The 13,922-nt window shown below is 40.4% G+C and overlaps 1 protein-coding gene across 3 annotated transcripts in view; it reads left to right on the top strand.

The window, feature by feature from the left end:
• LOC149083308 (uncharacterized) overlaps positions 1 to 13,922 on the top strand; it is a 112,845-nt gene that overhangs the window by 84,609 nt on the left and 14,314 nt on the right. For all 3 annotated transcript variants that reach the window (XM_089236544.1, XM_089236546.1, XM_089236545.1), the window contains one exon: positions 281 to 419. In XM_089236544.1, coding sequence (XP_089092670.1) covers positions 281 to 419 — 139 coding nt within the window. The remainder of the gene's footprint in view (positions 1 to 280; positions 420 to 13,922) is intronic.

The following is a 13,922-nucleotide window of genomic DNA, read 5'->3' as shown; positions in this document are numbered from 1 at the left end:
TATAGTGTAACACAGGCCTCGGAAATGTCGCTATGAAATATCCTAAGACCGGAGATTACACTATAAAAGTTTCAGAAAGATCTTTTACAAAACTTGAAAAAAAAACCCATCCAATAAGTCTATTGTGGTTAATGTAACCGATACGCTTATTGGTTGAATTTTTAAAGTTTTATAGAACTTTTATCAAACTGTTATAGTGTAATCCTGACCTTACGAGGAATCGCCTCAAAGATAAAAATATATATCAGAGACAATATAACTTTTATAAAATATTTCGTAGGCAATGTGCCAAGATTCCGGTCAGCATGGTAGGCGCCGTAGGCATTCTACCAACGAAACTTCGTGGTCACATCAAGCAAAGACGCAAAATTTCACGTCAAGTATCGAACTTAAGGTTTTGATGGAAGGTTTCACATCCAGTAAGTCTTTTTTTTTTTTTTTTTCCTAACTGTTCAAAAATTATTACTTTCCTAAATTACCGAATTATGCCGTTTCATGAAGTACATTCTCTTAATAATAGAAAAACTACACGAATCTAAAAGGAAGAGAATCATCGTTATAAAATAAATACCGTCCACGTTGGACATTCGAAATTTACGTTAAATTAATTTCAGAAATTTTACCTATTTAGCAGACTTTTTTTAAGAAGTATATACATCTTTTTGTAATATAAAATTGATTTTCTGTCGGTCTCAACACAATTCTATATTTTTTTACTGGACTTCGCCAATTTATTGCCGAATTTGAAGTAGCATATATGTGTTGTACATAGGGAAACAACGTCAGTAAACCCAAATACAAAGAGAACCACAGCTATTAGACGCGTTTCGGAACTATATTCAGTTCCTTCTTCAGCGGCGAAGAAAAATAGAAAGGTAGCGAAAAGGCAAATACTCCATCCACCGGGGATGAGTTTTTTGTCGAATCGTTCTCGAAATGGCGCGTCAAAAAACACAAAATCGTTCCAAAATTGGCACGCTTCTCTAGTAAAACATGCCTACCCCCCTTGCTAACAGTGGTACACAATACCACCGACAGTGTGGTGATAATAAAGATTGACATTTCGGTACCGCCCAGTCAGTAAACACTTTTTTCCTCTTTGGTACGAAACGTTTTCTTTCCCCTACGGTATTTGCAGTACGGCACATTCAAAGGCGATAAGAACTAAAGTCTCCTCATTGACTCTCAAAACTGGTTGAAAAGAACTTGCTCTCAGAATTCTGTTCGTTACTGACTTTTCATTTCTCTTTCAGACAGGGACGCCGGAACATATCTGCTCGAGTTACTAAAGCAATATTAATCATTTGAATGGTATTGCTGAGCAATACCAATCACCATTTGAACATAGCTCAAATATTGCACTGAAAGCGCTTTTTTTTTAAATGAAAATTTTTGAAGACATATCCGTGGGACCCTTTCCGTGTGAGGAGTTGCATAGCTGTAGCTCTTTTTGTTTGCAAGTCATTTCAGGTCTAAGGGACCCGAAACACATACACCCTTACACCCTGTATATCCATTAAGCATGAGAATAAAATGAGCATCATAGAATCTGAATACCACAACGGTAGTCACAGCAATAGACTTGAGACAGTATATTTCATCGCTAATTTCAGACGAATCTCAACCCTTTGAGTGGCATTGACAAGATATCTCGCCTTCTTATTTTAGCATTGGTAAGCCCAAATATTTATTTTGTAAAGTTAATCCCTCTCTCAGTGAACACTTTTCCCTATACCAATGATTCACAAAGTTTTGTCAACGACGGCTCCCTTGCCTAATTCACGATTCGTCAGCGGCTTTTCAGGATAGATTAATAGCTATTTTCTCGTATAAAAGAACTTCTTCAAGGCATAAATAGGTGCACAAATTAATATCGCAAGCTCGCCGCGACATCCCACATAAAGGTTGGCGATGCATACTTTGAAAAGGCTGCTCTATACAATATACAAATACAACGCCACAACAGGCAAATTGCCCAACGAGGTGGCTGACTTAAGAACATCATGGATCCCCGAGCCCCTACCTACTACTGCTACACCACACATGACCCCCCCCCCGCGGTTTCCCCCAACGAATCGGTACATGCGGGAGTGTACGTGTAGTGCAACCTGACGTAAAGTTTGTTTCTGTGTAATGCTTGTTATGTGTAGTGCTGTCATCTGCCACCAGTTTTTCTAACTATGAGTGAAGTGTTATGATTGAATGATTTATCGTTGTAGGACTGTTGCTCTCTGTGGCGAGACTTTTTAACGGGGAGATCGGCTCGCATTTGCGCCTTGAAGTTGGGAACCACAGAAAACCAACTTCAGCCGACCACCATTGTGGGGTTCGAACCCGGATCCTCGCATCACGAGTCCGGCACTATAACCACTCGACCACCACAGCGGCTATATATCCATTGCTTTTTCATTACTTTATACTCATTTACTGCTGAAAATCATAAGGAAGCTTATTGATATTAGGCCGTGTAAAAGGATTAAAAAACATCAAGAGTAGTCTTGGCGGGCCCCTAGCCAGACTTTTCACGGGCCTCTACATAGTAAATTTACAGCGTGAAAAATGAAAAAAACGACAAGAATCTTTCCGGACCATTGGGCTGGAGCACTGTCAGCCCCACCAATGTGGGGGTGGGGGAACATGCAGAGGCGCCCACATGAAGAAAACATTGGGGGGGGGGAGCTGAAAGTTGCTAGTCGTTCCGTATATTTGAGACTCAAGTGCGTACGCAGGAGAGAGGGTGCATTGCATTGTTTTCTCTGAAATTATTGGGGAGGGGCTCAGCCCCCTCACAAAATTTATTGGGGGGGGGGGCCTCAAATGGCTCTGTCGGTCCAGGGAATTAATTTGAAAGAAATTAAGTTTTATTTGAATCAGTCATTGCAGAAAAATAACGTGTGGCGTGTAAAACGCTGTGATGTTTTAACAAAAACTTTTGACCCTGGGCAGCAATTTTTAGGGGAAACAAAAACTATCTTTCAAAGTTATCGACTTTGGAGGTGATCACTGTGGAGATGATGTAAAACTAAATTTGTTTCCCTTCCCCCCCCCCTCCACACTCAACAACAATTATCTACACTCTTAGTTAAAACCCTGTCCGCGGCACCCAGAAAGTGCTGCAACAAACAGATTGGGAATCACAGCCCTATAAAAATACAGTACAGTATAGTGTACATTCAGTATAATTTATCTGCAAAGTATCTCTCGGCAATGGGCCTCCCACGTAATCGAACAAGGCTTCTGGATTGAGATGTTTTGTGGGTACCAGGACAGGATTTCCCAATCGCCCCTCCCCATCTGTTGTGAATTTATATGGTAAAAATCGAAAAAAAATTTCTCCCGAGACTCCAGCCAGGAGCACTGGGGGGACCTTCTTTCATGGAAGAGCCACGTGGCTCACCCTCTAGAAATCATTGATAATATAACCTTGACCACTGTTATAATGACACGTCTATAATGTCAGTTTCTTAAAATCCTGCTAGCTTAACTGGCAAAACATTTACTCGTTATTAAATCGAATTAAAAACGTTAATGAAGTCATATTTATTCTGTACTCAGGTGTGCCCCAAGGCTGGGATCTTTTGCAGGCCCATTATGGTGAATTTATAAAGTGAAAAAACAAAAAATGATGCGAATCGTATCAGGGCTGGAGCCTTGTCAGCCCCCACCCTTGTGGGGGCCATGAACGTCTGGCGCTTGCTGGGGTCTGCGTCGTTTATTCCCGGGGTTAACGAAACCGAATTGTGCTCAAAATGAACACCTCCCTGACCAAATGCATTGTCATCTTCCCGCCATTTCCTGTATTCAACACTCCCTCCTGTGATTTGCTTCCTGTTGAAATTCTCGGTGGTCCTCAACGCGATGCCCGAGGGCAACATGGCCCTCGAAATTACTAGAATTTCGTTGTATATTGTTAGCAACTTACCGGTTTTTTTTCCGAAACCAAACGTTTCTATACGAAAAAAAAAAATAGTTTTTTGCAGACTGTACATACTGAACACGTGCATTCAGTTAACAATAATTGGATCTGTCCGCCTTTTCTTTACTTAATGAAAAGGGAGCCGCTGATAAAAGCATACAATGACTGAATTGCCAGTGGTTCAAGTCCCTTGCTATTATTTTGAGTAGATATACAGTATTTGCCACATGAGGGAAAAAAACTCGTTTCTACTGCTGCACAGCCGGCCATATAAAGTACTTTTGCCTAAGAACTTTCCATATCATGTGCGCGGGGCATTTTTGCGACCGTTTCCTACTTGCCGCTCCTAAAAGTGATCTCAAATTTGCAGTATTGGAATGATGAAACATCATTATTCTGAGCAAAAAAAGGCCAATTACATAATATTTGTTGCCCCAAAGAATTTCGTAGTGACACATTGATGAAGTAGATTCTGCTTCACTTTTATCTAAATGAGTTCTTACAATTTTATTTGTATGAATAACTCTGGAAAAACAAACTTTTGTCATTTAAATAATGTTTTGTGTTTTTTTTAATTCAGCAGTGGCTCCCACAAGGGCGCGCCTGTCCGATCTGTTGTCCTGGGGCCCCGGGACATTTTTTTATCATTATTTTTTGTTTTTTCCTGCTATTAAATTCACTACAAAAGAACCCGTAAAAAATGTGACGATGCGACATATTCGGAAGACCGTGGATATTACTGGCAGTGTTGGTTGACATGGCACTCTTGATTGGTTGCGGGGGGGGGGGGTAGGGTCAAAGCGGTATTAAACAGATCCGTCAGAATTGGGGGGATTGCGTGGGTGCTCGATCACCCGCGGTAGTTTGTGACATAGGTCCGAGCAACCCTCCACCCCCGAACTCATTCAGAAATCAAAATTTCCTCTATAAGAACAAGACAAGAATCCACAAGTTCAAAACGCTCCCGACGTCCCTGGTGTTAAGAATACGGCCTTGGTTGGGATTCAGAGGCTGCTAATTTGCATCAATTCCCTATAGAGGGCCCCGAACACAGACATCACGCCTGCTCTGTCACTATAGTAAGAAGTCTACTCTGCGGCCCGTCTAAGATCCCAGCCTAGGTGCCCTGCTTTAGGGTGGGGATTCCACGAATAAATTGTTCAGATGGAGAACTCCAATTTTCTTTGGAACCTCAGAGATATATGAGCGAGGAATGGCGAAAAAAATGTGAAATTTGAATTTGACGAAAAAGCCCAAAAACAGGACAGTTTTGTTGAAAGCGGTACGCATGGTCACACCGTATATCGAAACGAAAGTTAGGTGGACGCAGCGAGCAATACCAATCATATTTGACTTGCGGCGTCTCTGCTTTCCAATAAAAATTTCATGATAAAAATTCTTGGAGTTTCAGACACACTCCAGTTTATATATTTTTTGCAGTAAAAACGAACCATCGCTTGGAGGGAAGAAAAGGTGCCCCCTCCAGAAGTAATCCTGCTCACGCTACTGCTCGTACATATCTGTAACATGTTCTGTAAAAAATAGTCGGGTAAAATGAACATTTTCCATTCTTAAATTTTGATAAAAGTGAGGGGAAATAAGTGCTGTTTCTTTCATAAACAAAGCGGTCACTCAATTATTACGTAAACTGTGAGCTCGGCAATCCCTTCCCAGGGCAAGCGTGGGTTCAGAGGGGGAGACTAATAATATTGGGAAAATTTGCCTGTCCCGTAAAATACGGGATTATCCGATGCACCTACACAAGAAAGCCGGATATGCACTGGACCGATATCTATTCGCAGCTGGAGATTTATTTATTCATTTACATCCACAAAAGGCTGGTTGAATTTACATTGCGGGGGAAAAAGAAGGAAAAAACGAAAAGATCATGATAAAAAATCAAAAGAAAAGAATCAAATAATGATAAACTGTACATACATGGAGAGCATCAAATTAAAATGGATATCTGATAAAGTAACTCGAAATGTCAAAGCTCGATAGTCGTTTGAAAAATAACGCGTACGCTGGTGTAAAAGATGCCTCACAATTTATAATACTCAACAATGATTATGTATGATTCCAAGTTCATATTGGCAAATACGATAATCTATCAATGCAATTTGATTAACTAAAATAACTATGGTCCAGGATGATGATTCCGAATGGCAATGTTGGTTTTGTTTGCACATGTTGATAGGCGTAAAAAAAGCCAACACTACAAGACTGATGAAGGTTTTATAAATGTTTTTATCTTCTTCCCACTTATTTTAACTTGATTGAATTGTTGATTAAATTTTTATTGCAAAATATGTTTAGTGCACATATCATCTACGTGTGAAAATAATTAATTGCTTTAATGGAGAGAAGAATTAGCAAGCGGCAGGAAATTGTAGCAATTGTAACAGATTTTCCACTCCTGCGTGGTCAGCGGCCCGTCGTGTGTAGAACAGTCTATCGAGGATCCGGGAGACGCGTCGATGTGATCGTCATGAGCCGGAAGAAAGTTCAGGCCCCGGCATGCGTGCCACTGGCATCGGTAAGCAGAAAATGTCGAGTTCGGAGATGCGGATGGGCGAGTACAGTGTTGCTTCGCGAGAGTTTGCTTGATGTCGGTGAACGCTTTCAGCTGGTCATCCGTGAAATCGAAACCTTTAAGACAACGTTGGAGTGGATCGATTATTTGAGAACATAGTGGGATGAACCTTTTGTTGAATGCGACGAGACCAACGAAACGTTTAAGCTGTTTCAGAGTTTTGGGCGGTGTATAGTCTTTGAGACAGCGACTTTGTCAGCGAGCGGCTTGAGACCATGAGCGTTGATCTCATAGCCCAAAAAGAAACAGCCAGGACTGATTTGTTGGCATTGAGTACGAGACCATAGGCGTCAAGACAACGGAAAACTTCTTCCACGTGACGTTTGTGGTCGCACTGTATACTACGATGTCATCGAAGTAGCAGAATGTGAAGAGTAGACCACGTAGCACCGTGTCCATAAACATCTAGTGTGATGATGCGGCACCTTGCATACCGAGCGGGCAAATTGGTATTTGCCTAAGGGGCACACAATTGCAGTTTTGTGTTAATGAGGGCCGTATATCGGGATTTGAAAATACGCCCGAGTCATATCCAATTTCGAAAAAATTGTGCAGCCGGCTATCTGGTTGTTTACGTCCTGGATGTGCGGTACGGTGTACAGTTGTGGTGTCGTGTTACGATTCAGCATGCGATAGTCACAGGTGAGACGAAAAGGGTTGTTATCTTTCTTTTTCACAACATGTATTCCTGAGTGTCGATATAATGAAGGACGTCGTGTTTGGGTGGACGACTTTCGGGTTGAACGGCCGGGTAAGCGACGGGAATTTTTTCAAAAGCGAATGAAATTCGGAATTCCCAGCTAAGACAGGCGAGATTTGTAACTCGATTTGCTTACCTTTTGTTGACAGTCAGGACCGGTCTTAGACCTAGTGGTGCCCGGTGCAAAAACAGTACACAGTGCCCCCCCCCCAGGCGCGGATCCAGAGGGATGTGTCAGAGGAGGCAATTTTTGCTAGTATTACTGTCCCGTAAAATACGAGACAGATTCATTCAACCATATTATCAGACTCTTGGTGTGGTGACCGTTCCCATCGCCCCCCCCCCTCCTTTCCTGTTGGATACTAAGGGGCGAAGAAGTCGGAAAAGCTTTAGAATGGGTTTACTGCTCTTTAACTATTCTGAGGCAACTTGGGCGGTGCCCCGAGCCAAATGGGGGCATATAAGGGGGGAGGGGGGGGGGCGTGGGCCCATGCTTTAAGACGGCACTGGGAAGGGGTTGTTTTTTTTTTTTTGTAGATGTTTTTTAACCTCTGGCACTTCGGCTTTAATCTCAACGATAACGCACAATTCTTGAAGTTTGGGCTGAACATCCCTGAGGTTAAAAAAGTATATCTAGAGTGAAAAGAAGCAATCCGCACGTTTGTGCATACAGGGTCTAAAAGGATTATGCATAATCGCCGGTAAAAAAGATAAATTTTGCGAAATTTATCAAATTTACCGAGACGATTGGTAATTACGCATTTCCGATTCAACGCATTTACCGAAACATACATTTCATTCTATATTTCATCAACTTCAAGACACCTCATTTCAAATATACGAAGATACATATCCGAAATTTCTCTTATTCGAATGGATTTTCCGCGGATGGGGGGGGGGGAAGGGGGTGGCTAATTTCTCCCGAAATGTAAGAATGTCCTATAAAAAGAGATCAGGCCAAATCTATTGGTCTATCACTTTGGTCCCCCCCCGAACGAAATTTCTGGCTACGGGCCTGTTATACGTGTACACACTATTGTTTTTTAGTACTGGTTCTAAATCGATGATTATCAACCTCCTCCACTTCGAAAGGAAGAAAACTTTTACTGTTGACTTCTCCACTTGTGCAGAGCGAACTGTTCTGAAAAAGGAGTTCAATCTATGGTCATGCAAAGCTCAATTAATCGTAACTTCCAACTGTTCTTTCTACATCTCCTTTTAATGGCAACAAAAGACCACTCAATCTTTGTTCCTGGGAAATCTCGCATTTTTACCTTTTTCAGATATTATCTTTCCATTTCCTAAAACATGGTCATAAAAATCACTCTAGTTCCCAAACTTCTTTTTTTCTGGTTTCGCGGTGCCAATCCAAATTTTTCCAATATGTTTCGTATCCAATATGTTTTCCACTGTGCCTCAAATCGTAATATATAAGCTTACCTTACAGGCTGCTAAATTGATTAAGTTTACACAATGATTCGTATTCCCAAATAATTATTTTAAAAATCAAGAGTTTTTTTCTTAATTTTTTTTTTTTTTTTTTTGCATTTCCACTTCGGATATGACGCCCCACCTAAAGCGGGCAGAAATCTTTTTCTGTAATTTCTTTCGCCCTTTTACATCGGATTTGGCGCGCCTACTAGAGGGGGCAGAAATCATTTCCCCTAACTTTGTTTCGCCCTTTCTGCCTCAGACTTGGCGCGACTCCTACAGCGACACAAATAATTTTTTCTAGTTTTTCACGCCCTTTCACTTCGGATTTGATGCCCTTCTAGAGCACACCCAGTGCCACCGAGCTGCCCCTGATTGAACTAATAGGAAAGTCTGGCGAGTTGCGAGACTGGCCTGTGATCGGGGCTCCAAACTGCATGGGTTTTCTCGTGTGAGCACATTTTTGTTTCTCCTCGTGTGACAAGTAGGAACGAGGTCCAAGTGCAGGATCCCTTTTTAAAATGGTCAGCAAATCATAGATTTTAATTCATTCATTTTTTTTAAATATATTTATTCTATTTTTTTGTTTTTCTGAAATACTGAACTGTGTTGGCGATTCGATTCTGCGTTTTTGATACAAGTAATACAAGTCGGGGAAATAAGGGGAATGAAAGGCCTCTGGCTCAAAATCTTTCCCACGTCAGAAGACACCTTCAGTTGCTGTAATGCTCCCCACAACACAGGAAACACCTTTGCTCTCGTAAGTAGAAAAAATTGGTGACCGAGGGCGATTCTCTCTTCTCCATTATTTTTATTTTTTACAGCACAACAAAAGAGAAAGAAATTGAGTCTTCCCCTCAAAATCTCCTTCAGGGGTAAACGAAAAAAGCTGGAGAGAGAGAGAGAGATCATTTTTATCCGGCCAAAATCGCTATGTACTGTGCGTATATAGGTTCACTGCCCATCGATTCTTTTCTTTTCGAAAAATAAACGTAATATTATTTATACTCCAATTTTTTTTTTCTCATCTCGGTCATTCTTCATGTATATTTTATAGTTATTTTTTAAACACGTATCTTAAAGATATTTTTCTAGTAATGTATATCTGTATATTTTTAACGTGTTTTGGCGGTCCTTCTCATTTGGCACTCGGTGCAATTGCACTGGTCGCACAGCCCCAAGACCGTCCCTGTTGACAGTTCTGTCGTCGAGTCGATCAACTGATTGTTGCCGATATCTACCGTCAGCTTGTAGTGGTTCAGGAAATCCGTACGGATAATGGTTTGCGACTTTTTGGCGAATATGAAACGCCAGCTGAAATCTTTACAAAGGCCGAGGTTCAACGAAACGATTCACGTACCACCATTTGGTATTATCTCAACATTCGCGGCGTATAAACTAAATTCGGGTGAATGGTCTGACGCAGTGTCGTGGGCCTCACCTGGAACAAAAAAGCCCGCATGCACAAGGGGAGAGAGAACTCTGGCATATAAGCCGCCCGACTCAGTAGTTGATTGCCTGCTATGTCATCGGAGGCCGCAAACATTTTGATGGGATTTATTAACTAAATAACTGAACATTTCATTTAATTAAACACTTATTAAAAATAATTATTAATGAATAATTAACGGAAGTCTTAATTTTTATAAACGAGCATTTATATGTTCTCTCAAAGACATCACAGAAGGAAACTGAGTAAATAGGAACTGCAGCATGGACTAAAATTTCTTACCAGACCAAATTAAAATTTGGCTGATGGTGTGCTTACAGATGGACTAGTTAGCCTAGAAAAGTGTATATAATGTACGTCAGTAAGTATGTATTTGTGCATGAGAAATATTGTCGAAATCGCGATATAACAATATATTAAAGTAACATAGAAGAAACATTTCTGTGATAAGTAAAGTTTTTAGAGTTCAAAGAGGCAACTCTTTGCTCAAAGTCATATTAATTGACGAGAATATTCGCGGCTTCAGTGAGGAATTTGTCCAGGACTATTTTTTATCCTTCTTTGAGCAGAACTTAATAATATACTTCAGGCAGGACTTTGCAAACTCGAACATGTGATATGTTCAGTTGCAGCTGGCCGTGGAATCATCATCCGGCTTCGGAAAAAAGGACGGGCCCCGTCACAATCGTTGCACGTGTATTAGTTATAGTACTTCGGTAGTGAACTTGGTCTGCTTGTTGTTGACCTGGCTGCTTCTGGCCAAGACCTCACTGGCTAGAATTTTTCCAGTTTTTTTCAAAGTCGAGAGATCCACTCCACAGAAAACTGGACTTGCAAAAATTATTGTGATTCGCACGTGATTTTTTTCCACAACTCATTAGATTAAAAAGTCTAGCCGCAGAGAGCGACAGGCCTACAACGTTAAGGGCCCTACACACGCTCAGTTATACCTGCGCAGTTATGCCTGTACAGGCCAACTGTGCAGGCATAACTGAGCGTGCGTAGAGGCCGTCAGTTGACCTGCACAGGCGACCTGAAGGGAATGGTTTTTCCGATTCGGTATAACTGTACAGTTATGCCTGCGCAGGTATAACTGAGCGTGTGTATGGGCCATCAGGTATAACTGTACAGTTATTTTTTCCCGCTTTCTTATATTCGCCCTACTTTCTTCCCTCTTTTTTTTCACTGACAATGTAATAGAACAATAATAACTGAATAACTTGTTTTGGAGAGAGATTGCATTTAATTAGAAGAAAATTTTCTAATGGCGTAATTTTCACGATATTTTCTTTCATATCAAATAAAAAAATCGAAATAAAATTTTAGAAATATTTCGACCGTTGTTAAAATTCGCAATTTTGTTTCTGAAATCACTTCAATAAATTTGCCCGAAATTATGTACTGAAACACACAAACTCTGTATTCAAATAATGTGCTATAACTATTAATTGTTTATACAAGATATACAGAAGACTGGATGTTGTGAAGATATTTATTATTTGAGATGTTAATTTTTTAAGGAAGGAAATAACTCATCTCTGCCTCTACCGGGAGTCGAACCCGGGTCCCTCGATTGCCGGACGAGTGCTCTGACCACTAAGCTACAGAGGAGATAGAGATTTTCCTTCGCTAGAGTTATGAGTTTTTTCCTTCCTTAAAAAATTAACATCTCAAATAATAAATATCTTCACAACATCCAGTCTTCTGTATATCTTGTATTAACAAGTGGAGAGCGACATTAATGTCATATTAATTGTTTATTGATTATTTAGAGAAGAGGTTTTTAACCAGGGTTCTTGGAGATTTTAGGGGCCCCGTGACATCAGATTATTTTAGTATTCTTTCACATAAACTTCCTTTAGAATCAAGATTCCTAGAAATCAAGCAGGTGTTTATACGAGTCAGTTAATGTTTGCAATTTCAAACGCAGGATTCCCACTCCTTTCTTGACCGAAAACCAGCATCAACAGGACAAAAATCACTGCAATTTATTATTTTCTTTTTGATGTACTTCTTAATGAATCTCAATGAATTTGTTTTTTGGACACATCTCGTCAGATTGCAACGAATTTCAACTTTCAGCTCAAACACTGAAAGAAAAAAATTCAGATGAAATTACGCTAGTTAAAAACGTAAGAAAACAATAGAAAAATTCTTTGAGAGAGATATACGATTGATAATATAATTATATCATTGAGTAATGCTATTAATATACATACTATGCTTAATAATAAGTCAATTTCTAATTGAGTTGAATTAATCGTAAGAGGTCGCGTGAAAATGCAGTTTTCGTTCAAGGAAAAACACTACGTAAGTTACCATAAAAATTTTCAAGTCAAAAAAATTATTTTTTTTGAATCGACGCTATCGCGAGAAGAAAATGCTATCATACGATGCTGAAGGAGCATGTATCCCCCTATCTGTATATTCAGAGGAGAAACGATGCTTGTTTTCGAAGATACAGTCGACGCTCATAATGACAACTTCACGTTACAGCGATAAAGACTGGTAGGGTAAGTCCCAAATGTTTTATGTTTTACTTATATAACGACCGTCCCAATCAGACCCAGCCACACCCCCAAGTCTCCCCCTCGCTACGACCTTGCGCCAAATATAACGTCCATTCTGGACGGGACGAAGGGATCGTTATATCGGGCGTCGATTGTAATACCAAAATTTCTCTTTTATTGCCTGTATTGTCATAATCACTGTAGATATGGATAGCATTTTTAATAAGCATGAGTAGGCAGTAGTGCCTTTTACTTAAGTCATGAAAATCGGTCATTATGAGAGGTTTTAGTAACATCAAAATTTTGAAGGAGTAAAAAATGCATTATTGTACTTATGGTGTAGATTCAACAAGCATCTTCCGTTACAGCAGTCTTCCTCAAAGTGTGCGTCGCGGCTCTTGGGCGTCACCCCCCTGCCCCTCCCCACCCACCCACATCCTGCCGCAGGGCACAGAGGCTAATCTCTTTGCCGAGCCGCCACTATAGTGAATTTTTTAACGTTGAAGAAAAGAATGATTGGAATCATCTCGGGCTCTGAAACCAGAATCCTGATCCCACTCCCATCTTTGTGGGGGTTGGGGGGGGGGGAAATGGCTCGAATAATGACAATATTCATTAGTAAAACCAGCTCCCGGGGATGCAGGACCCCAGATGGTTTATCCTCAGATGGTGTGGAGATCTGTGACAGTAGGCTTTACCGATAAATTTACAGTTACAATACATCTGGAATGTACAGCGCACATTCAAAGGGAGAAAAAGAACACTTTATCTCGGATGAAACAAGTATGAATTTAAGTGTGCAATATTAGTTTTCTTTTCTTTTTTTTGCACAAGGCCCATATTTGCAAAAGCTTCCTTGGTAAAATGGTCTGAGTTTTCGTAAACCGATGTTTTCCGCTCGGCCCCCCATCACCCCCTTGTGTCCATTCATAGCCTGTATAGTCCTACTTTGGGAAACACCGATTTCGACACTCCATCAGAGTTTAGTTCAGTTTTTAGTTTTCACGACTCGAGGTTTACAATGACGAGTGATCTTCGAAACGGGCAGCGCGAATGTTTGGAAGAATTCATTGAAATGTATAGGAATGAGAAATGCTTGTGGCACTTGAAAACTAAAGATTGCCATAACAAAATTAAGAAAGATGATAGTTATGAGGGATTGGTGTGGAAATAGATCCTCTAGCGAACAGAAACAGTGTTGTTAAAAAAAATAAATAGTTTGCGAAGCAATTTCCGAAAGCAATTGAAAAAAAAAACGCTTTGAGTAGGTATCTTGATCCATTCTGAGAAATTTATGCCAATCTTTTGGTGCAAATCTCAAT

The sequence above is a fragment of the Pholcus phalangioides genome, unplaced genomic scaffold (assembly GCF_987345545.1).
Source record: "Pholcus phalangioides strain wild (caught in Gottingen) unplaced genomic scaffold, Ppha-v1.0 ptg000009l_1, whole genome shotgun sequence".
NCBI lineage: Eukaryota > Metazoa > Arthropoda > Arachnida > Araneae > Pholcidae > Pholcus > Pholcus phalangioides.
This window is presented reverse-complemented; position numbering and strand designations above follow the sequence as displayed.